The 24,657-nt window shown below is 41.2% G+C and overlaps 2 protein-coding genes across 3 annotated transcripts in view; one reads left to right on the top strand and one right to left on the bottom strand.

Moving 5' to 3' along the window:
* Positions 1–163: 163 nt before the first annotated feature.
* On the top strand, positions 164–4,990 carry LOC111517300 (cyclin dependent kinase 11B pitslre). The gene is made up of 7 exons (XM_023173396.2): positions 164–367; positions 613–774; positions 827–1,356; positions 1,670–2,187; positions 2,578–3,252; positions 3,504–3,842; positions 4,831–4,990. Exons 1-7 carry the CDS (start codon positions 264–266, stop codon positions 4,924–4,926), a joined length of 2,424 nt encoding a protein of 807 aa, XP_023029164.2. The 5' UTR covers positions 164–263; the 3' UTR covers positions 4,927–4,990.
* Positions 4,991–5,615: 625 nt separating this feature from the next.
* Positions 5,616–24,657, bottom strand: part of Cht10 (Chitinase 10) — a 30,919-nt gene continuing 11,877 nt past the window's right edge. For both annotated transcript variants that reach the window (XM_023173394.2, XM_074175488.1), the window contains exons 5-32: positions 24,194–24,391; positions 23,510–24,003; positions 23,051–23,356; positions 22,702–22,825; positions 22,326–22,618; positions 22,106–22,274; positions 20,848–21,110; positions 20,464–20,691; positions 20,027–20,335; positions 19,059–19,690; positions 18,492–18,748; positions 17,703–18,101; positions 17,018–17,148; positions 16,497–16,938; positions 15,522–15,733; positions 15,171–15,449; positions 14,345–15,098; positions 14,080–14,291; positions 11,529–11,807; positions 11,266–11,451; positions 10,840–11,125; positions 10,155–10,629; positions 9,557–9,690; positions 9,002–9,213; positions 8,584–8,862; positions 8,309–8,494; positions 6,516–6,641; positions 5,616–5,961 (exon numbers count right to left, since the gene is read on the bottom strand). In XM_023173394.2, the coding sequence (XP_023029162.2) occupies positions 5,797–5,961; positions 6,516–6,641; positions 8,309–8,494; positions 8,584–8,862; positions 9,002–9,213; positions 9,557–9,690; positions 10,155–10,629; positions 10,840–11,125; positions 11,266–11,451; positions 11,529–11,807; positions 14,080–14,291; positions 14,345–15,098; positions 15,171–15,449; positions 15,522–15,733; positions 16,497–16,938; positions 17,018–17,148; positions 17,703–18,101; positions 18,492–18,748; positions 19,059–19,690; positions 20,027–20,335; positions 20,464–20,691; positions 20,848–21,110; positions 22,106–22,274; positions 22,326–22,618; positions 22,702–22,825; positions 23,051–23,356; positions 23,510–24,003; positions 24,194–24,391 (8,030 nt within the window). In that variant the 3' untranslated portion in view covers positions 5,616–5,796. The remainder of the gene's footprint in view (positions 5,962–6,515; positions 6,642–8,308; positions 8,495–8,583; positions 8,863–9,001; positions 9,214–9,556; positions 9,691–10,154; positions 10,630–10,839; positions 11,126–11,265; positions 11,452–11,528; positions 11,808–14,079; positions 14,292–14,344; positions 15,099–15,170; positions 15,450–15,521; positions 15,734–16,496; positions 16,939–17,017; positions 17,149–17,702; positions 18,102–18,491; positions 18,749–19,058; positions 19,691–20,026; positions 20,336–20,463; positions 20,692–20,847; positions 21,111–22,105; positions 22,275–22,325; positions 22,619–22,701; positions 22,826–23,050; positions 23,357–23,509; positions 24,004–24,193; positions 24,392–24,657) is intronic.

Genomic DNA, 24,657 nt, shown 5'->3' with positions numbered 1-24,657 from the left:
TTTATATAAAGTCTGTCTGGATATATATAACAAGATACTGAAATTCATGCATTACCTTATCTTTTCTTCGGTGAATAATCCATGGGTAGAGAGCATTGGTCAATATGGCCTAGAGGGAAAAAAAAGAGAAGAGAATTCGTTTTAGGTTAAGTTTGACATTTGACATATTAACATTGACATTTGGATGGAAGCTGTGTTTTTCAATATAACTGATCTCATATTATGTTAGTATAGTGAATGTTTATATTTCTTAACAATATACAATGTCTGGAAACGAATCTGCTGACGACCAAAGCGAAGATGGAGAGCTGCGACAGAGTCCGCCTGACCCCAAACATAAACAAGAGCAAGAAGCTTTAGATTTCAGGCAAGTATCAAACTTTTGTTCTATATTCCCTCTATATACAATGTTTACATATATCTTCTTTTCATGTTGGAGTAATGAAAGGGTTTTACCTGGCGATACGCCTGGCATTCAAAGTGTTGAAAATTCAGATCTTATTTTTACTTGGTGTTGTGAATACTTGAATTAGAACTGACATTTTGGCACAATGAAGTTTATTGTGACAATTGATTGTATTGCAATAAAAACATCATTATTATTATCATTAGTTTGTCTGAGGAAGAAGGCGAAAACGTGGATTCGTTAGATATCAAGCCGCCCCAAGCTAGACTGGCTGTCCCTCCGAAAACGAAAAAAAGAGACCATGACAGGAGAAAAAGAGGAGACCGGCATCGAGAAGAAAGATACTCGCACAGGGAGAAACATCATAGGTGAGTTTCATAGACAAGAAATTAATGTATTACAATTTCTTTTTATTTCCAGAGACAAATCTGGACGAGCTGTCAAGGATAGAGAACAGTACCAGAGAGAAAAGGAACGGTACTACAGAGAAAAGCAGCACTTTGAACAGGCAAATTACGAGGGCTACCGAGAAAGAAAAGACGATCAACCACGTTCGAGGCGACCTGAATCCCGCAAACACGACGACAAGAAATCCAAAGAGTTGAGACAGAGTCGCGAAGGGGAAAAGCACAAGCGAGAACATTTTGAGGAAGTGAAAAAAAATAGGGCTGACCAAGCTTTGAACGATTTACGGGAGAGATTGCTCAGCAAGAGGTCCTCTAAAGGGGAAGACGAGGGGCGTGGTAAGGAAAGGTCTCACAGAGACAGAAAACATAAGGACCACCACGATGATCTCCTGCAGGGCGAAGCTGGGATGCTGGTCAAGGAAATAATTAATATCACTACAGAGGAAAAACGGCACAGGAAAGATAGGGATAAAGAGGAGGAGAAGTTGACAGAAGAGGAAAAGGCCGAACAGGAACAGAGGAGAGAGAAGCTTCTGGAAGCTGGTTGGTATTGTGTTTTTAGTTCTTGTATTTTCAAATTGGACTATAAGATATTTATAAAATGTATATTTCAATTACATAGGATGTAGAGGAACGTTTATACTATTAGTTAGAAAAGGAAATTAGTAGTCATCAGATGATGCTAACTTGGATAGTAAAATGCGAATAGATAGACAGTGGTGGAGGTTCTTATTCTGCCTAATAAGTCTAAACTAATTATCAAAAATATATATCTTTTGGTAACTCTCTTCTTAAATGTGCTACAACGAAATGTTTCAACATCGATTCGAGCATCCAAAATGTTAATTCGTTTCAGAAAGAGAAATGGCTAGACTGAAAGAACAGTCCCGTGTCGAAAGAGAACGTCGTCACTTGGAAAAAGCGACGAAAAGGAAACATGAAGCAGACCTTTACGCCAAGCGTCAGAAAATCGAGGAGACCCCTGTGGTCACCCTCTCGGACAACACTGATGAGGAAGTGGACGAAGTCTACCACCCGAACAACTATGAGAGCGACCACAGCCCCGAAAACGTGGACGCTAGTAGCAGCAGGAGTGCCTCAAGGCACAGCGAGCACAGCAATGCGACCTCCAGGTCTGCAGTCGATGAGAGTCCCTACTCAGCTAGGAGGTCAAGGACGAGGAGCAGGAGCCGTACAGGAAGCGCAAGCCGTAGCCCCAGTGGCAGTGATAAGTCGAGGTCGGCTTCCCCGAGAAGCGTAGACGATGACGAGGAAATGGAAGTGGAGGACAAGGAGAAGGAAGAGAAGAAAGATGAGGAAGTATCCAAACCGAAGGTGGATGAGAATTTGCCGCCGTATTTGCCTGCTGTACAGGTGAGGCTTTTGGTGAATAATTAATTTCGAAGTCTCTTTTGACACCAAAAAAATATCCTAAGAGTATAGAATACGTTTCTACTGCCAAATTCATAACATGCGGTTTTCTCTTCATTGAAATGTCAGGGAAATCAGAACAGTAGCCACATTGTATCGTCTTCATTAGTATGTTGACTCATATTAGGTGCACAAATTGATGACTCATGCCGAGTATTATTCTCTCATAGATCCAACTGTATTAAACAGTAAAAGACGAGAAGGTGCCATCTAGTGAGCAGAACCCGAACTTTAAGACACCGTCAGCAGGGTACTATATTACCTTCTCACGCATCTCAACTACAGAATTGGTTGATAATGAATAAAGATATTAACGATAGTGACACCTTTCAGGGCTGCAGATCCGTGGAAGAGTTCCAATGCCTGAACCGTATTGAAGAGGGTACTTACGGCGTCGTATACCGTGCGAGAGACAAAAGGACAGAAGATATCGTCGCCTTGAAGCGCCTCAAGATGGAAAAGGAAAAGGAGGGCTTCCCGATCACGTCCCTCCGCGAAATCAACACCCTGCTCAAGGGGCAGCATCCGAACATCGTCACTGTGAGAGAAATAGTCGTCGGCAGCAACATGGACAAGATCTTCATCGTCATGGACTACGTCGAGCACGATCTCAAGTCCCTCATGGAGACGATGCGTCACAAGAAGCAGCACTTCATGCCTGGTGAGATTAAGTGCCTGCTGCAGCAGCTGTTGCTGGCCGTAGCGCACCTGCATGACAACTGGATCTTGCATAGGGATTTGAAGACCTCGAACTTGCTCCTCTCACACAAGGGGATACTGAAGGTGGGGGATTTCGGCTTGGCTAGGGAATACGGATCTCCACTCAAGGCGTATACCCCGATTGTGGTTACGCTGTGGTACAGAGCACCGGAATTGCTGCTGTGTACAAAGGAATACTCCACTCCAATCGACATGTGGTCAGTCGGGTGTATTTTTGCCGAGCTGATATTGATGAACGCACTGTTTCCGGGGAAAAGTGATGTTGATCAGCTGAACAGGATATTCAAGGTGAGTAATAGAAGAGGTCGACCAAAGCACTTCTGGTAAGATCGGTGTTATACCGACACAGCAGTGGAGTTGGGAGAGGGAGAAGTATTCTTCTTTCCATTCTGCCAATAGTCTATTTTATTTCTTGTATTCTCTATGGTGGAAACAATGAAAAACTACTGAGACCTTTCAATTTGATGACAAATGGCAGAGCAGGCATTTATTACATAAAAAACTTTCAGGTGATATTGTTTTTTTCCTGTTTTTTCCAGGACTTGGGCACACCTAGCGAAAAAATCTGGCCGGGCTTTAACCAGCTACCGGCCGTGAAAAAAGTGAAGTTCAACGACTACCCAGTTTCGAATTTGCGCGGCAAATTCAGCACTCTTAGCGAGGCCGGTTTGGGTCTCTTGCTCAAATTTCTGACGTACGATCCTGTTCAGAGGATCACGGCCGAGGAAGCGATGAAACACATCTACTTCAACGAGCCGCCAATGCCAATAGATCCGGCCATGTTCCCTACGTGGCCGGCCAAGAGCGAACTCGGACAAAAGAGGGCGCTGGCTGCCAGTCCCAAGCCTCCTTCTGGCGGTGGAGAATACAAAAAACTGGTATGTTGACGATTTTGTTTTGTCTCGTTTACGTTTTCGAATTTTTCATATGGAAAAGGACCATATATGATGAAAATTTACTTTGGAGCACATGTATTTTCTCTGCGTTGGCTCCTTTGTGAATTTGTCATTGGTGTCACTTGTCATCTTAATTATTCATGACATTACTTCAACTAAATGGATGTAAACTTAAAATGAAAGTCTCTCTTCCTTATGTTATTGGCCTTTGATTTCTAAGAACATTTGGCCAGCTCATTAGTGGGAAGCAAAATTCAAAAATCAACATTGCCGACATCATCATCTACCTTTCTTCTTCTTATTTATGCTTTTATTTTTCTTCGTCATGTAGTGGCCTAAGCTACTGAGGCTATCTGGTCAAAATGTTCACTGATTGTTTAGGGGTGAAGTGATGTGACAGTAAAGTGAATCTGGGCAATACAATTCATCCCTGATTGGAAAAAATGAAAAATTCGGTCTACTCTCTAATATAAATGTTGACTTGACACCAGTCGCTCAGCCACTGTCAATAAAAGCTTGAGGTCGGAGGTTGACAGGAATGAGGTTATAGCATCAAGGTTTTGTGGACATCAATGATAAAAAAATTCTATCATTTGATGAAATGTGTTGAACGCGACTCTTTTTTGTGCAAGTTTTGACAGTTGACAACTTACGCTAATGAAAAATACATACAGTAGCCATATTTGCTTCCACAAAATCTTTGTCAATATGGTCCATAAAATGAATTCGATGAAAACGACTGTCAAAAAGTTAATAAACCTCAAAAATAGACCATGCAACAGCTACCCAAGATAACTGACATTAATGTCAATTGAACAGAGTAGCCAACATAAAAAAAAAAAACTCGTCCTCCAAATGAAATGTTTATCACATTGAGTGGAGTGAGCACAAGGGAATGAAAGGGTAAAAAAGTTAAGAGAATTCATTTTTATTGGGTTGAAAACATGCACTAAAATATGTTTTTTTGTAGGGCAGAGATATGGATGAAGATGGATTTGGGTTCCGGCTTGGGATGGGGGTTGATACCAGGAGAGGAGGAGGAGCAGGATTCAGCTTGAAATTTTAGGTTATAATATAATGGTGAATGTAAATAAGTTGAAAAATGTGAATAAAATAAGTTTTAACTAGAATTGAAGGAGTTATAATTTTAGAATTGATTAATTTTTGGGAAAGAAAGTTTTTGGCTTTTTACTACTCCATCTTGATACAAAAAAAAGGATGAGGGAATCTTCCAAAGAAAGGAGGGAAGTAATCAATTTGAAAATAAGTAACTCTACACATGGATGTGTAGATCATGTGTACCAGTGAGGATGACAGTGTTCCATGTAAGTGCAATTTGTTACCATTCATTTAAAGTAGAACTCGTGTGAATGATATCTGATTTTTATTCCACAACAAATGTTTGAAATACAAACTGAGTAGAGAAAATTATCTTCTGTATAATTCAGTGTTCATATAGATGTATTTGTCTCGAAAGAATTTTTTTCTTTCGTGTAATTCAATGTTTATATGAAAGTAGCTGTTTCAGGAGGGCTTTCTTCCAGTTTGAATCTGCAAGTTGCTTCTTTGAATGATATTTCTCATTTGGACAGAAGGTCCACTCACAAGAAACCCACTCTGAGGCACTCAAAATCATCAGATACATTCATTGATTTTTTATTGAAGTTGATGGGACCCCAAGATACTACCTAATAGTACTCCTAGATTGATTGAAATTGAAAGCCGTATGAATAAATTGAAAAAAAAACAATCAGATCACATTTTCCTAACTTTATTCAGCAACCAGATAGGTTTCACAATATTTTTGTATCCTTTGGAACGTACCATGAACGCCCCAAAGAAGAAAAAATATACACTTATGAAATAATATCAGTATGACATCACAATATGCGCGCCTTCTACATGTAATAATCACAACTCTCAGTATCCTTACTTTTTAAGTACAATTCTGCAGTGATATATCAGATTGAACACCCCGAAGTTCCGCGTTCATAGTTTTCAGTAAGGGATGACGACCACAGCCACAGCGGTTTCTGAAATCATCCAAGTCCAGGGCCCACACCATACCCCCGCCTAGGCCCCAATCTTTCACGAGTTTCGACTGAAAAAAAAAAATTCAGGATTGTCTGAAAAGTTTTACTCCATAAATTATTGTGGAAATATCACAGCTCATTTTTGGTCCTTTATAATACAGTCTGACCTTTATAATACAAAGGTTAGACTTATTTGCAAAGTTATTAGTATTTCTGTTAGGGTTGGTACCCCGTTTAGAGCATTGGTCACGAGATTGCGCTGTTACTAAATAGCAAAGTTTGCTTAGTTTTGCATGGTTCATGCATTATATAAGGATTGTTAGACAATGGTTCATGCAAAAGTTCTAGATATTTATATTTCCTACATGTTTTCTATCGAACTTTCTTCAATAGGAGGGTTTAGTTTCGGTGGAAATCATGACAATCCATTTTCCACTCTTGAAATTCACACCATTTCATTTCACGTAACTTGCATCGACTAAAATTTAATTTTCTACACCAGTCACGTTAGATTTGAATCCCTGGAGATTGAATCCATTTAGAAAAACGTTCTCAAGAAGTTTATCTCACATAAATGCAGTTATTTTTTCCCCTTCAAAAATTATTTGAATTGGCTCATTACCTTTCTCCTGATTTCTGAAATGTCATCATAAGAAACCCACTGATTTCCATGAACAGCGTAAGGTCCAATTCTACCTTCTGGATCTCTAGTAACCGTCCATCCTCTACGTCTCACTCTTTCGCAAATCTGAAAATCACAAAAGTTCAGTTTAACTGAAGGGTCCTTGTTTTTTCATTAATTTTTTTTTCAAATAGTCAATGTTGATAAAAATATATACAACATAAAAGAGAATAAGATAAAGAAGTTTGATTTTCTAACCTAACCTAACCTTAACTAACCTAACCTATCCTAACCTAACCTAATCTAACCTAATCTAACCTTACCTACCCTAATCAGGTGAAAATTATCAACATATATTTTTTATACTTTCAAAACACTGACATATACAGAAAAGGCATCAGAAAAGATAAGTAGACTACAGAACATCAATATAGTATACAAGATTGATAACACCCCTTAGGTAGACATAAAACACAACAAGCTGAAATGTGGCTTGTGCCCAAAAGTTTATATTGAACGAACATCTAGAAATTTCAAAACCAGAGTCTCCGAACACAAAAGTAGTTTTGAATCGAAAAAAACCAATTCATTCATGACTTTGACATGAACTACGACGTACTACATACAGAAAATGAATGACAAAAAAACGTAAAAACTCAAATTTCTTATTGAACGACCAAACAAGAAGTTAATTTCTCATCACTGTTGAGTTTTATTTCACCAAAAATTTACTAGAACTAGCGGAATCATTAGTAACAATAATTCACCTGATTCGTACCTGCTGGACCTGTTCTTGAAACTACCTGATTATCAATTAGTAGTCTCTATTGGTTGAGGTCGATAATTTGTATGAAGTGTATTGTAAAATAGTGTAGAGCACCAGTCCAACTCAGGATGTTACTATCTAATGAACAGCGTATTGGAAATAAAGTCTATAATGTGAAAAATCATAACCATTTCCACCTAAAATAATTACAGGCACGGGACTCGACGGTGAATCTTGTCCTTAAGGACCACCAGTAAGGTAATTTAGAACGAAGTTCACTTTAAAGAGCAAACAAGAAGAATCTTCGAACAATCGAGCAAATATGGCGCATCAAAAACCGTTCTCTCAGGTCTCTAGAGACGAAAAAAAATCTCGACAGTCGTTCATAAAAAACCTGACCCTGGAAATACTTTGCCAATGCAAAAAACCCGTTAAAATGAAATATTGGTTGCCTATCCCGGAGGGTATTAGGGCCATCGCTACTTATGATTAAGGACGGTAGAAAACTGTAAACAACTGGAATCGGCCTTCACTGCGGCGGATAAGTTACCGAGAAAATTCACCAGATGGCGAAACGATACTAGTTAAAATGGAAATGAATGAAATAGATGTGATTTGTCACAGTACACAGCATCCTAGTAATTATTTCTTTGTAATTTCAGTTTTTTGTTTGATAAAATTGTTATTTTCGGTTTATCTTATTAATTTTTTAATTGTTTTTTTTTCAGGTTTTCAAATCAAGTTATATTATATTAGACAATGGAAGTCCGAACTAATGATGAAATGTAAAATCTTGTTTCAAAAAGTTCAAACATTTTGAAACGACCTAATTCCTTAGAACTATGATGCTGCCTAATGGGTCAGCTATTCCTCGCCTTCAATTTCTCCAGATTCGTAAGTATAACCAAGATCACTTGATTTTACACTTTTAATTTCGACCTCAGGTTTATTAGTTGACTTTTAAAAAACTGCCTTAAAATCTTATAAATGGGGAAGGAGCCCAGTAACCCTTCCTACACCCACTTACTTCATAGAAAGCTAGGAATCCTCCAGCCCTTGTAAACTCTCCTGCTTCTCCTGGACCATAAGACTTTTCATTGAGCCCTCTTTTGCCTCCATCCGCCAGGCTGAACGACTGACCATACAGTGGCATGCCCATCACCAGTTTCGAAGGGGGAGCCCCTTTCTCTATCCAATAGTGTATAGAGAAATTCTGTAAAAAGTAAATTCAAAACCAGTCCGATCAATTTCAGAACGATTTCACGTTTTGACGATAAAAATATTTCGGTATTGACCACTTACAGCATTGAAGTAATCATAAGTGTCCTCCGGGTAGTAGTACAAAGGTGCTACGTGGCCAGTCTGCTTGTCCCAGTGGCCGTGGAAGTCGTACGTCATGATTGCTATCCAATCAAAGTAGCGACTGAGCAACGGAACGTCGTATCCAGCATCAATGACGGCTTTGCTCGGAGAAACAGCAGAAGATAACAATAGACGTCTAGGCTGGAATGCTTCGCTTAGTTCCCGTACTAGATCTGCAAAACCTTGCTTGTCCGAATCGGGGCCTCTGTTGCAGTCGACCTGAAAGAAAATTAGGTGTTCATACGGTGTCTGTCACATCGAGCCTCCATTAGAAGTTTGAGATCGACGTGTGCAGCTATGAAAGCAGTAAAGCAGTAAAAGCGTGGCCCTCATGTCGCACATTTGGTGGAACACTTACTTGCCAACATTTTGGATATTCCCAATCCAAGTCTAGACCATCAAATCCCCATTTTTCTATGAATTCCACGACGTGTTTCACAAACCTGGCTCTAGCTTGAGGATCATTGACGAGTCTGGAATATTTGTCTCCCAGTGAGTCGTTCCATCCGCCTATAGCGATCAGTACTTTGATTCCTTTGGATTTCAACTCGACAACCTTTCTGTAGAATTCTGCAAAATGAGTTTGAATAAACATTTCGAAAGAGAGAATCGGTCAAAGAATGTCGTTATTCTTTTCCAGCAAATCGAGATTTTTCCAAAGAGAATTCACTGCCAGTGTATATTTTGTCAACCGAGGAAATGTACAAAATAATACTGACGTTTTAACAACAAGAATGTGATTACTTGGGTTTGGTTCTGTGCTCAGAGAAAGAGGGATGAGAATCCCCGGTTTCTAGAATTTTGAATCTTCTAGTTTTGCAATTGGGAATCTTCTATATATATGTCTCAAACAGATCGGTGCTGTTTGGCAAAATTATCCAGGAAAAAGGCCATCGACTGGAGTTAAACTCACCATTATCAATATCTGCCCAAGAATCATGCGGTTTTATTGTCAATGTTGTACCATCCAAAACTGCAAATCCGTAGTTGATATGCGTGCAGAGTTCTGGATCAATATCTGAGGGAAGGTATTTTCCATCGCCTTGCCTAAAAATAAAAGAATGGTCCTCAGAAATCACATCCAACTGTAGTCGAGTATGTGTTTTCTAGTGAACATTTCTTATTTTTTTTAGAAAATGTGGAACTTAACAATTTTTCCAATCATTCAATTTGTAGGCTGAATTTTGGGATCTCTGGCCTGAAATAAAACTAATGATGTATAAATGTTGCTAATGTATAACTGTTTTTTGTTTATTAACTTTAGAAACTGTTTGTTTGTTGTACAAAAAATATCTTGCAATGCAGCCTAATTTGACAGCTAAGAAATCATACAATACTTATCTAAACGGAGTCTAAAACCTGGCTCCGCCTTCAAAAATAGATAAAATTTAAGTTTATACACAGTTTTTCTTATTCTGATTCCTCTTATTCCCCAATTTCTTCGACAGATGTCAAAGGAGTTTCAAATCGGCATTATTATTGGCATAATTCAACTTTCAAAACTGTCTTACCTGTACCAAGCCCAGTTGGTGAAGTAACAAACCACCTTGTACCCGTCCTCTTCTTGGCTGGCAGTCCCAGGATACGAAGGCGTGACCCCCGTCTCCACTGGAGGAAGGTACCCACTCTCAGTGGCAGTCTCAGGTCGTTCTTGTGCCTCGGTACTTTCTGCGGCGACATCCACAGGAGCAAGAGTACTACCGTCCGGATGGCATTGGGCATTTTCTGGCCAATCGCAATGGTCCACGTTCCAGAAGAGTCCGCTGCCGCAAGATTGCACCTGGAGCTCGCCTTGGTTGCAGAGGTAGTACTGGTTGCAGTCGGTTTCGTGCGGCACGAAGAGGCGACCTTCACAAGGTTTCTTCTCGGGGGGGTTGTGTGACGGTTCAGTTACGGTTGGAGGATGAGTGGGTGGGATGGGGGAAAGGGTTGATGGGGATGACTCTAGGACTGGTTTTGTTGGTGGTTTCGCGCTTTGGGGTTTACCTGTGGAAAGGGAATTGATATGAAATTTCACTCACAAACAAAACCATCATCCTCAAGGTGTATTTTTTGTACCTCTCACACAAGATTACGGCCTTATGTCACTGAAAGAGTCAAACCTACTCTTGTGTGGAAAACAGTGTGTATTTGATATAATCCCAGTCATAGGAATTTCTGGTATAGATTAGTTGTTATTACATTCAGAAATCTCACCTAAAATGCACTTTGGTTCTGGTACAGCATACCCCCTGAGCACCCTGTTTATAGTTCTGAGCAGCGGGTATTCTTCGCAACCGCAGATATTTTTGAAATCATCCAGATCGAGAGCCCAAATCATCCCTCCTCCAAGACCCATGGCTTTGATATACTCGGATTTGTGCCTGATCATGCCTATATCATCGAAGGACACCCACTGGTCTCTCAAGTAAGCGTAGGGCCCTATCCGGCCCTTACGGTCTCTTATCAGTTTCCACCCTTTCTCGATGACGTTTCTACAAATCTAGAATCAACAATGAATCTTTGAAATACAAAGGTGTTTGGAGTAACCGAAGACTTGGTCCTCTGTTTTTTCATTGAGGCATAACACCTACATGAAAGTGTCAACGCCATCTTACGGTAATATCTTGAATCAATGCTCACCTCGTAGTAGGCCAAGAATCCTCTAGCTCTCGTTTCTTCACCAGCTTCACCTCCTCCATATGTGGCAACATTCAAACCGTTCTTGTCGTTGTCAGCCAATGAGAAAGACTGTCCGTACATCGGCATACCCATGACGAGCTTTCGTCTATCCGCGCCTTTTTCTATCCAGTAATGAATCGTGAAGTTCTGAAAGAATAGCTCTTGAAATGCAGGAATAAGAACGATTATAACTGAGGGCTTTCCCAAATAAATAAATACCGTACCGTGTTGAAGGTATCGTCAATATCCTCAGGGTGTTCGTACATGGGCGCTACATGTCCCGTAATTTTGTCCCATTGTCCATGGTAGTCGTAACACATCACAGCTATCCAGTCCAGGTATTTGGATAGAACTGGAACGTCGTAGCCAGCGTCTATGACTCGCCTGCTTGGAGAAACCGCCGACGAGAGTAGCCAGCCTTTAGGTTGGAAAGCTGCATGTAGTTCCTTCACAAACTCTGCGAAGGCTGGTTTGTCTGAGGCGGGACCCCTGCCGCAGTCGACCTGGAATTAACATTGGTTTGTTTTCATCTCAGACACCTGAAGTTTCAAGGGAGTTCAGCAAAAATGTTGGATAACAGGTTAGATTTTGGTAGGTTGTGTTCGAAGTAATTCCAGCTTTTCAACGAAACTGTTCGGTGAATTATTTTCCAGTTCAGAAGATTCAGCAGCCAGAAATATGACATTTCCCTTGCAGAGAAAGCATTCAGTGTTTATTTGGCAAAACCTTACAAAACCTTAAGCTATGCCAATGCCAGATTCTGGTCCGATGAAAACGCTTGCAGATCTGCTCATAGTATTTTTTCTTCCGAAGAATCTAGACGTTTTTACTCGGAATTAGGAGTTCATGAGGTAAATGGAGGTATTAAGTTAGAGGTTTATTTCATCAGTTCGCACTTCCATTGTCTAATATAATATAAATTGATTTGATAACCCTGAAAAAAATAAAAAAAATTATTCGGTATCGTTTGTTCTATCTTTCTGGTCCCCATCTCCGGATAGCTTATTCTGTATGATTTGATGTGCTTCTTCGACAGGAACATTGGTGTAGATGCTGTGTACGAAACTGCTACTTCCAACAGAAGGACCAATTCTTTACGCAAGATGAGGGACTGCCAATGGGATCGCCACTTTATCCTACCAATTTATATATGGAGTGGTTTGAAACTTTGGCCAATGGAGAAGGAAATCCATAACGAATTGGCATTCTTAGACGTATTGGTGAAGAGGACCGACACTAAATGGGAAACAGCTGTTTATCGAAAACTCACACAGGACAGTATCTGAACCAGAAATCCAGCCACCACCAATCGACCAAGAGAGGAATCATCAAGACTCTACGAGACCGTGCTTTTGGGCTCTGTAATACAAAGGAAGGTCTCTAAAAGGAACTAGGCATCATCAAAAATGACCTACAACGGAATGGTTACTCCAGATTGATGGTAGAACAGGCCTTGGCTGAAAGACAGCAACAGCTCCACAAGGAAGAGGAGCCGCCACAACCAGTACTTGTACTTCTCTACATCAAAGGATTATCGGAAAGGATAAGATGGATTAGGTCCAAGTACAACATCAGGACTTGCTTCAGATCTGGGAGCACTATCCGTAGCAGCCTCACAAAATCCAGGCCACCAAACGCGGACTGCGATTCCAAGAATTGCATTTACCGGATACCCTGCCAGTGCGGAGAATCATACATCGGTGAAATTAAGAGGCCATTGAAAGTTCGCATTGCTGAGCAGAAGAAACACACACAGCGAGGAGAAACCAGCAAATCCGGAATAGCAGAGCATGTTTGGACTCATCAACATAACATCAAGTGGTCCCAAGCTGAGATCATCCATTGGGAGGAACACTGGTTTAGGGGGAAGTTCAAAGAAGCCGCATATATGTTGTCCAACAACGCATTTAGTCAAGCTAGCGTAGAGATACGTAACATATGGAAACCTCTAATCAAGCGAAAGACGACCAACTCCCGCCAAAACCAATGAAGCGGAAAGAGGGAAGAGGGGATAGGTGAAAGCACTCGAATGACCTATAAATAATCAGATATCGGAGGAATAAGTCCAGTTATCACCCGAAGATGATTGTGGATACTAACAATCAAAACGTTGTGACATAACTTGGTTTGAAATCTTTTAATTTTTAATTTTTTCAATTTTTTCAGCTTCTATTAATATTTCAATTTCTATTTGTTTGGTTGTTGTTGTATGTTATTTCTATGTAATTTCAGTTTTTTGTTTAATAAAATTGTTATTTTCGGTCAATCTTTCGATTTATTATTATATCAGACAATGGAAAGTCCGAACTGATGAAATACACCACGAAACATTGTCAACCACCTTCAAACAAAGTAAGAGGTTATCTCCAGACTGTTGTTACTTCCAGTGTCAATTAGTAGTCTGATACGCTTTTCATAAGCAATAGTTATTCATTAACGGGAATTAAAAAACGTACATATGAAGAGGAACCAAACATCATATCATAACAAGTGAAAGATAAGAAAAGAAAACAACGTTCACCAACAATTAATGAACAACATGGAGATTTGGTCTAAGTTTGATCAGGCTTGGCAAGCAAACAGGCTTCTGGAGAATTTACAACATTTTTGAAGAGATAAAATTGTGTAGTTATAGCAGATAGAAACGAAAACAAGGTAACGGAAAACAAGATATGCTTTTCTGGCGGAATAACTTTCTAAAATCGATACGACAAAAAGTACATCCAAAAAATATATTATTCAATCAGTGATCTTTTGGGCAGAAAAACTACTCACCTGCCAACACTTGGGATACTCCCAATCCAAATCTAAACCATCGAAATTGTGTTCTGCTATGAAATCGACAACGTGGGCTATGAACCTCCTTCTAGCAGAAGGACTGTTGACCAGTTTCGAATATTTATCTCCAGCGGAGTCGTTCCAACCACCAATTGCGATTAACACTTTGATTCCTTTAGCTCTGAGCGCTGTTACCTTCTCGTAAAACTCTGAAATCATCTCAGATATTTTCTATGAACAAAAGATTTCTGAGTGTACTTACTGTTATCGAAATCAGCCCAGGTGTCATGTGGCTTAATGACGAGTTGATCCCCATTCAAAACGGCGAAGCCGTATACAATATGCGTGCACAGATCAGGGTCAATATCCGATGGCACATACTTCCCGACGCCTTGTCTATACCAAGCCCAGTTGGTGAAGTAGCAAACAACCTTGAACTCTGAGCTGCGGTCCACCATACCGGTTGGTTCTCCTTCTACTACCGGCTCAGGTTCTTCAATTTCGGGACGCAAAGGCTCAGCCGGTTCCACAGGCTTGGTGGGCTCTTCTATGGGCTCCTGTTGACCGCTTCCCGGATCCGCAAGGACGTTCCTGATGATCGTAAGCAAGGGGTGTCTACCTTCCCCGCATCTGTTTTTGAAATCGTCCAAATCCAACGCCCAGATCATTCCACCACCGATGTCCATCTTCCTGATGTACTCTGACTTCTTCCGGATCATCTCCTTGTCGTCGAAAGACACCCATTGGTTTCCTTTGTACGCGTAAGGACCTATAGCACCCAGCGGGTCTTGTACAACCGTCCACCCTTTGTTTTTGATGTTGTCACAGATTTCGTAGTAGGAGAGGAAACCCGCTGCTCGGGTGTATTCACCAGCTTCACCAGGACCTGGAGCATTGGCGTAGAGGCCGTTCTCCGATTCCTTTTCCAGCCGGAAGGACTGACCGTAGAGGGGCATGCCCATTACGATTTTGCGTCTAGGGGTGCCTTGCGATATCCAGTAGTTGATGGAAAAGTTCTGAAAGACAAAGTAGTAACAAACACAAATAAGGAAGAATACAGTTAGTAGAAGAGATAAAATATTACTTACCGCATTGAAAAACGTCACTTCATCCTGAGGATGGTAGTATAGAGGAGCAACATGGCCAGTTTTCTTATCCCACTGACCGTGGAAGTCGTACGTCATGACAGCAATCCAGTCGAGATTCTTGGCGAGAACCGGAACGTCATATCCAGCATCAATAACCGTCTTGCTTGGAGAAACCGCGGAAGACAACAGATATCCCCTTGGCCTGAACGCTTCTTTGAGTTCAGTGACGAAATCTGAGAAAGCTTGCTTATCGGAATCGGGCCCTTTGTTGCAGTCAACCTAGAAATTAATCGAGGGGTGCCACAAGGGTCAGTACTGGGGCCACTGATCAACTTTTTTAATAATAATTACCTGCCAACACTTGGGGTATTCCCAGTCCAAGTCCAGCCCGTCAAAGTTGTATTTATCCAAGAATTTGAGGACGTGTTCGATGAATCTTCGCCGTGCAGCAGGGTTGTTGACAAGCTTTGAGTATTTATCTCCGAGGGAGTCGTTCCAACCGCCTATAGCTATCGATACTTTGATTCCTTTGGACTTGAAGTCGGTGACTCGTTTGTAGAATTCTGAGAAAAAATTATTAATACCGTAGAAAAATTGTGACGTTTACGTTAATTAAATTTTAGTTTGCAATAACACAAGAACTATGTACCTAGAAGTTGAGGAGCTTAGAAGTTTCGAAACAGGTAATTTTTCATGTGTAAATACTACGGTCAGACGTAAACCTAATAGTGGTTGTTTCAATTTTCATCTCAAAATCATTCAAAACTATTGTAACGGATCTGAAGCCGCCCCTGATCGATATCTCAGCCAGCGAATAAACACATGATATCACCGCGAAAGAATGCAGTCTGACTCGCCGGGAAAATACTAGGCGAGTACAGATACCACTAGATAAATCTAGAACGATCGTTACCGTCCAGAGATGTCAGTCTGAATTCAGAAAGCGAATCGAGCGGTTAAACAAGGAATTCAAACAGTGAAGATAAATCAAGCGTTAGTTGCTAAGTATTGAATATAAATTAGTTTGTGATAGTGAAATACTGTTAAAAATGAATTTGTTTAAGACAGTAAATTCTTTAATTCGTTACACTATCATTGACATTCCTTATACAGATCAAAGATGTCTACAAAATTGGTCGTATGAAATATTTTTGAAATAAAAGAATAGAATAGTGAAATCCCATACCTGACACCATATTTTCAATTTAGACATTTCAGACTGAAAACAGAGTAATATCTTTGTTGAATTTGAATCCACTCAACAAATTTTTTTCATAAATAGATGAAAAATTTGAAAAACCCTTCATGATTGACGTGACCACTTACGGTTATCGAAATCCGCCCAAGAGTCATGCGCCTTGATGATGTAGTTCGAGTAGTCCAAAACGGCGAACCCATAAACGACGTGAGTACACAAGTTCTCATCAATATCCTCCGGTAAATACTTTCCAGCACCTTTTCTATACCAAGCCCAGTTGGTGAAGTAGCAGACAACCTTGAAGTATCCCGAGAAGGGCTTCAGAGGTTCTGAGAGCGGTGGCTTCTCAGACGTAGGCGGAATTGGCGGGTGCCATTCCCAGTTATTTCCCGAAGATTCGGTGGTGCTCGGGGGTTTCCATTCAGGGTACGACGTAGTAGGGGGTTCCCAGGGAGCGGACACCGGCCCGCTGGGAGGCTCTGGCTTGACTTCGATCTCAACTATGCTGTTGTCCGTCTCTGTTTCTTCAGAACATCTAGCTGCTTTGGGCCAGTCGCAGATTTTCTTCTCCTGCAAAAGATTATTATTGTGGAATGAAGAACAGTACGAAATGGGTGGATTGAATCATTGGAAAGTCGGTTTTACATACATTATTCCAGTGTAACCCAGGCGCACATTGCCTTATCTCGTATTTGCCCCATTGGCAGTGCATATACTGTCCACAATCTCCTGGCAATGGTGCAAACGTGTTTCCTTCGCACGATGAGTAGGGCTGTGGACCTGCAATTCATGATTTTATCATTATTATCTCCATTGACAAAACAAAGAAGGTACGCAAAAGCCATTGTTGGAAATGGAACTGTGACTGTCAGCCGTCATAGCCATTATTAAAATATACAGGGTGTAACTAAATATGTGTTAAACATTCAAGGAGGCGATTCCTCTTCGAAAAAAAGATAGGATCTTTCATATAAAGAAATTTCATTGGAGCATTCCTTGTAAAGATACATCCCCTTAAAGGGGGTACAAAAAATTTGTTTAACAATTTTTTTCACAAGCACTAAAAAAGTTACAATATTGAAATTAAGCTGACGATTTGCACTACCAAAAAGACACTTAGCCAGTAATTTATTTAGTTCACCCCATGGTTGTAAGGGGTGGAAAACGCAACCCCTAAAATTTATTTTCAATGTAACTTTTTGTCTTATTATTTGTTTACCATTTGAAAATTTATTTCCGATAGCCTGTTCCATTCTGAACAAAAAATGTCTCTTGGGTTTTTTGTCCAAAATAAACCAGTTCGCAGAAAAAAATTATTTTAGGAATTTACTTACGGTCTCCAATATATCTATTGTGGATAGCAGTAAACCTCTCAGCCATCTTCCTTCTTCCGGTGCACATCACTTTGAAGCTCCAATCGCATATTCTTGTCTGCGCATTGAAACTGAGCCCAGGTGCGCATTTCTGAACTATCAGTTGACCGTCAAAGCATACGTAGAAAGAGCTGCATTCACCATGTGGGTAATACGCTCCCGTAGTACATTCCTGCTCCAAAGGTTGAGAAACGTACCCGGAGCTAGAGACAGTGGTTGTGCGTGCCGTTACAGTGGTGGTTCTTCTTGTCGTTGTCCTGGTCGGACGAGTTGGCCAGGTGTTGGTGTACCTCATCGTGGTTGTTTGCCATGTAGATGGTTGGGGAAGAGGCATTTTCATGGGACGCATTTGTTGGGCAGCTGAAGAGAGACAAATCATTGAATTTGAATTGAGAATATAGGCTTTCACGGCCAGAGACATGAGAGAGAGAGAGAGAGAGAGAACTGAATCCAGGCTGATAGGCCTTGGTATAATGGAACTTGTACGAGTAGTACTGTGATTTTGTGTGTCAACTGCTAGTCTTCTACACTATGCATGAGACTATTATTGGCCTCTCTCCCAGAAATATGTCAGGAAGACGATTTCCAAAGCTGCTGACGATATGTTGCAGATGATATCGGAGACAGCCAGGCAAGACTAAAGTTTATGCTGGTAGTATCAACACAAACGTCCATCACAGTTGCATCAGTGAGATAGAAGAAAAATGGAATCGTTCTAGAACAAATAGGAAATAGAATCTTTGTACTTACGTTTCACAGGTTTGCACTTTGCTTCTGTCGGCCAATCGCAAACCCTTCTGTTCTTGTTCCAATGTAGTCCACCTGCGCAGTACTGCTTCTGCAGCTCGCCTGAAACGCATCGATAGAAAGCGTTACAGTTCGCTGGGTCTGGTAAATACTCTCCTGGAGTGCACTTTTTCGTGGGGGCGTCAACTTCTGGCATTATAACTGCTGGAGTGGGAATGGTAGTTGGCTTCTCTGTTACTGAGGAAGGTGTAGTAGTTGGCCTGCAGAAGAAATGTACATTGGAGTGTGAAAAAATCATACAGTTGTTGACAAAAGCTTATGTTGAGATCACTGAGTGATCTCAACATAATGAGGAATTGGCGCAGTCAGTAGGATCCAATTCACCTTCTCTTGCAACATCATCATTTCACTACTGTAGTTACCTTTTGGTCTTCCGCTACTTATATCGCGATTTGAGTTAAGGAAATGACTGACTCAGGATGCGATCTCAATGAAAGCTTATATTTGTTCGTTAGTTGTACGATTTTTGAAATTACTAATATTGAGATCACAACTGTTAGGAGTACTCACTTTCTTGTTGTTGATTTGGTAGTAGCCCACCAAGGAGTGGTGGTGATAGGCTTCTTAGACGGTGTCGTAGATGGCTTTGAAGAAGACGTGTCTGTCCACCAACTGATGGTGGTAGGACTAGGCTTAGTCGTGGACTTCACAGTAGACGTCCACCAGTTAACTGTGCTGGAACTGGGCTTTGTAGGAGGTTTCGTAGAAGGCTTGGAAGAAGAGGTATCCGTCCACCAATTGGTTGTCGAAGGAGTAGAAGGTTTCGTCGGAGGTTTCACAGAAGAAGTCTCAGTCCACCAATTGGTAGTGGTAGGCTTCTTCGTTGGCTTGGTAGTCGTGCTCTCCGGTACCCACCAAACAGTAGAGGTAGGAGCCTTGGTGCTGGTTGTCGTTGGATTCGTCCACCAGGTTACTGCTGCGCCTGAGTCGGAGCCTGTGGTAGCCTGAAGTGGAGGAGGAGTAACAGGTTGTTCCGGCTTCGTGCAGTCTCCTTGAACTTGTTTATCGGAGATGAGACCGAATTCACGTGCAATAGTACTGAGGAGGGGAAAAACTCCATCGCAACAGCGGTTGGTGAAATCGTCCAAGTCAATGGTCCACGCCACAGCACCTCCGAAGCCTTTGGATTTGATGTACGAAGCCTATAAAAATGATAAAAGATACTTCGATACACACCAGTATCATATGGTATAAGATAAGTTGTCTGTGATGGGATTCTGTCTCATTTGAGGAAGCTATCACTGAGTTGTATCACTTTCAATATATGGGAGTGGTGTACCACAAGGATCTGTATTAGTTCTGTATTTCAATGAAATCATTATCTTTATGAGTGACTCTTTTTACACCATGTATGCGGGCGACTCATCATTGCTGGTGTACTTATCAAGAGATTTTTTAAACGAGAAGGTGAGGAAAATAACATCTTTGATGACAAACCCACTCAGTACCACTATATATTCCTTCAAATACATACTTACCTTCTTTTTAACAGAGTCCACATCCTCGTATCCAACCCATTGGTCGCTTCCATAGGCAAAAGGACCAGCCGCTGGACTGTTCTTGTTGACGATCCATTTCTGATTCTTCACTCTGTTGCAGATTTCGAAATAAGCCAACATTCCTGGCTGTTTGGTGTACTCTCCTGCTTCTCCAGGTCCTGTAGCAGAAGTTCCAACACTGAAAGTGCTCTTTTTCGACAGCGAGAAGCTTTGTCCGTAGAAGGGAATACCCAGTAGAAGTTTTTCGCGTGGTGCTCCTGAAGAGACCAAGTACTCCATGGTGAAGTTCTGGAAATATGGCTCAAAATGAATGTGGATTACCTTTAAATCTATCTATTTGTCTGTCTATTTGTCCGTCCGTCCCTCCGTCTATCTATCTACCTACTTATTATGGTTTTAGTTTTTTGTTCACTTACCGCATTGTACTGGGGATACTTATCTTCGGGGCTACTATACAGAGGACTGACGTGGCCCGTTTGACGTTCCCAGGCTCCATGGTAGTCGTAGGTCATAACGGATATGAAGTCCAGACTTTGGCCAAGAGCGGGAAGGTCATAAGCTACGTCGATAACTTCTTTGTAGCCTGAGATAGCAGCTGCTAAGACTAGCGGGGGATTTTCCTTGTCGAATTCTTTTTTCAGTTCCTGCAATAATAATGAGTAATAGTCACCAATGGAGATAGTTTCTTCAACAAATTGGCAATTTTGAAACATTTTTAGAATTTGACAAATATCTAGCTACTTGTCATGTTAATTGTTATTTGATTGTTATTTTTGATTAGGGACTAAAATCCCACGTACCTGCAAGAGTTTCGAAAAATTAGGTTTATCCGAGGAAGGTCCTCTTTTACAGTCACTCTGCCAGCAGGTGGGGTAGTTCCAATCGAAGTGAAGACCTCTGAAGCCATGTTTGCGTAGGAAACTGACTGCTCCAACGACGAAACGTCGTCTGGCAGTTCCGTCGCTAACGAGTCTGGAATACTTGTTGCCAGATGAGTCGGTCCAACCGCCCAGAGAAAGAAGCACAGTCGTATCTTTCAGAGACGTAATCCTATCGTATAGATCTGTAAACATATCAACATATTGAAAAAATGGAATGAAATTCGAAACGTCTCACACTACTTCCTACACAAACAGTAGGAACTAGTAAATTTCTGCCGGAAAACAGTTACTTTCCTGGCTGATACCATGATGGACATCAAAATATATCCTAGATACATTTTTTCCTTCACAAATGCTTTTGGTTCATATAGCAGCAAGTTATTGCTGAAAATTTCCAAGTAGATCACCTACAGATCGGTTTGGAGGTATTTTCCATCATCAGTGCAGGAAATATTCAATTTGAACAGCAGTGTGCCCCTCGTTGGGCGCCATATTCTCATTGTCGTGAACCAAATGTGACTTTCAAGACCCCGCGATAACTGATGGCTACATCCAGAAGTTCTCTTTGTTCCGGAGTTCAAAGATTTGTTTTCAGCCGCAGTGTTCAGATGCAATCATTGATTGATCAGAATTTATCGTCCATATACTGGTAGGAGCCCTAAGAGGCAAATTCTGTTAAAAAAGACAGCTTTCGCCGGGCTCTTGGTAACGCAGCCACATGTCACCGCTGTCCAAATGTCCTGAGAACCCCCAGAAGTTATTTGCCTCGCAGCAGGTAGTTTTGGAAGCAGGAGGGACAGGTAGGAATCGTTTTTATTTGTTGGAACAAATCAAATTTTTCTCAAGGAATTTCGGTGTTCTTTCGAACAGTCCATGTGATGCATAGAATACTTTGTATAAGTATTTGGTTGTCCTCTGTACAACCACATGCAAGCTATAGACTGCAATTTGCGATGGCAAATATGTTACACGCTTGAATAACAAGTTTTCCTGTTGCAAAATATGTCACAAATTTTACTATGCCAACAAAATGTAGTGTTTCTCTTGGAACACCAAATATACTCCCACTGACTGTCACTGGAGTAAATTTTGAAGCGAGTACTAAGTGATATCTCTGATCCGAAGATGGAAAAATGAGATATTATTTTGTCAAGTAATAACGAAAGAGTTTTCTTACTGTTGTCTAGGTCTGCCCAGGGATCGAATTCTTTTATCAGCAGTTTCTCTGGATCTAAACTAGCAAAAGCATAAACCACGTGAGTGCAAAGGCGCTGATCTATACGCTCCGGTACGAATTTTCCTTCTCCTTTTCTATAGAAAGCCCAGTTGGTGACGTAACAAACAACCTACAAAACTACGGTACAGACTACAACACCGATAATATCTACTAAGCTTACTTTGGGCTTGTTGTCTTTGATGGCCTCCTTCTTCATCAGGAAATTCACATCCTTCAATGTGCTGGGGATGTGGACTGTTTCTCCAGGTCGGCAGTTTTGCGGATTAACTTGATCGCATTTCCCATTCAACGGGTTGAACATGAGACTGTTCCCGCAGGAGAGATGGTAAGTCAGGCCGTTTTTGCAAATGTAGTAAGCTGCGCAGTTTTTTGAGTCGCTGTAGTAGCCTGTAGAGTCGCAAACTCCGATGGGTTTGGTTGGATGTGTCTGTTCCTCATTGATTGGATTGACACCTGTTACAATCAATGATGATTTATCAACGAGGACTGTGAAAGACTGTTCAATTAAGGAAATGTTTGGTTACTTGATGTGTTACCTTTGAGTTCTCTGTTAACCACTGTCAGCAATGGCCATTTTTCACCACAAAGGCCTCTGAAGTCATCCATATCAGCGGCTGCGACAGATATACCACCAAGTCCGTTTACTTTGGCGTAGTCAACCTAAAAGCAATAAATGGGTCAATTTCCGAAAGATTCATTCATGTTTCTTAAAGTTGCTATTGCTGCAGTTTTCACAGATGGATTAGTCGAGAGTCAGTTAGTTTTTTTTATCAATAAATGACTTTGAAGGAAAACATCTGGAAGAGGAACATATCTGCTGCCTGTAGACTCCAATTACCAGTAGAATAAACGTCACTGATGACGTTCTGATGAATCATAACTCACCTTTCTTTTGATACTCTCAGCATCATCGTATCCCACCCACTGATCCCCGTTGATGATGATGGGGGATCCTGAAGAATCCTGGCTTCTGAACCATCCTTCGTTCAGGATCATGTCGCAGATTTCGAAATAGGCCAACAGTCCTGGTGATTGGGTGTAAAAACCTTCGCGACCAGGGCCTTTGATGCCGGCGCCGATGTCCGTTTCATTGGAGTACTGGAGGGTGAAAGATCTTCCAAAGAAGGGGATGCCCAGCACCAATTTCGTCCTTGGTAGTCCCTTCCTCAGCCAGTATTGTACGGAATAGTCCTGTGAAAATGATACAACGTACAACTTACCCCGAGAAAGAAAGACAAATACTCTCAAGTTTGGTCTGCAGTTGATCCAGAGATTCCACTATTTTGGATAGTAAATGTGAGAACCTCGAGAGATCCAGACATCTCCATTTTTCAAAATACTCACCACGCTCAAAAATATATTGAGTCCAGTGTCTTCCGGTCTGGCATACAGATTGGTATGGTGGTCTGCGACGGGTTCTCTATCTGTATGAAAATCGTAGGCTTGCACACTTACGAAGTCAACAAATTCCCCCACCTTGGACGGTTCGAAACCGTCTTCGATTCTGAACCTCGAAGCGGGCGCGGAAAGAGCCAGCAACCACCCTTTCTGCTTGAACACCTCGGAAACCTCTTCTATGAACGCTGTGAAGAATTCTTTATCGCTCACTTGGCCACCCAATTCTTCCGCTCCAGGGTATTGCCAGTTGAGCTCCATACCGTCGAAGCCATATTGTTCCAAGAAGGTGATGGCTGACTGGATGAAGTTTCTTCTCTTCCGGGCATTTGACACCATCGTGCTGAAGCGGTGGGAGCCGCCTCCTCTGCTACCTCCGAGGGAAATGAGAACCTTGAGGTCGGCGTTCTTCTGCTTCAGGGTTGTTAGTGCTCGATATCCTCCTGGAAAATGAAGGGTGTGGTGGTAGTGCAAAAATGGTAGATACAACTTCCATTAAAGACAATTCGTGGGTGTGAATGAGAGACTGATTTTTTGTCTTCATGTTCGCTTGGGCCATAAAGAGTATTATTACTTAGTTGTAATCAAGCTAAAACCCAATAATGAAGTAGTACGAGAAAAGATCAAACTCACCTTGCACAATATCGTATGCTTCATCGTTGGAAACCATTTCGAAAGTGATGGGATCAATGGTGGCGTAGGAATAAATAACGTGAGTGCAGATAAAGGGATCTATATCGTCTGCATTGAAAGTCAAAGGGTCCTTTCTGTAAGCTGCCATACCTTGCACGTAGCATACTACCTTCTTAGCGTCTTCTTCAGCGCTCTTCTCTGCAAATAAATGGATCAATTAGAGGTATTTTCCAAGAACTTACAATGATGGTGTATTGAATTACGTTGTTGAACTCCTTAGAAAACGAGCATGTGATCAAAGTTGGCCAAATAAGTCCAGGGTCTCAAAGTTCTATGTGAAAGGTAATCCATTACTTTACTGAAAGCTTGACAAACACTGGATTTTCCACAATGTAGTGAGCAATGCAGAGGTATAGCTTAGGAAGCAAGTCTTACATGACTGCAGGATACTATCCCTCTCTTTG

This window comes from Leptinotarsa decemlineata, unplaced genomic scaffold (genome assembly GCF_025532065.1).
Source record: "Leptinotarsa decemlineata unplaced genomic scaffold, Ldec_3_MD MMD2_tig00001064_RagTag_RagTag, whole genome shotgun sequence".
In the NCBI taxonomy this organism is placed as follows: domain Eukaryota; kingdom Metazoa; phylum Arthropoda; class Insecta; order Coleoptera; family Chrysomelidae; genus Leptinotarsa; species Leptinotarsa decemlineata.
The sequence above is the reverse complement of the archived record's forward strand: the minus strand, read 5'-3'. Positions and strand labels throughout refer to the sequence as shown.

Excerpts from the sequence above, each read along its gene's own strand:
- LOC111517300 (XM_023173396.2), top strand. The coding sequence starts at position 264 with ATGTCTGGAAACGAATCTGCTGACGACCAAAGCGAAGATGGAGAGCTG. Across the intron at positions 368-612 it reads CAAGAAGCTTTAGATTTCAG|TTTGTCTGAGGAAGAAGGCG; the intron begins GCAAGTATCAAA and ends TATTATCATTAG. Across the intron at positions 2,188-2,577 it reads CGTATTTGCCTGCTGTACAG|GGCTGCAGATCCGTGGAAGA; the intron begins GTGAGGCTTTTG and ends GACACCTTTCAG.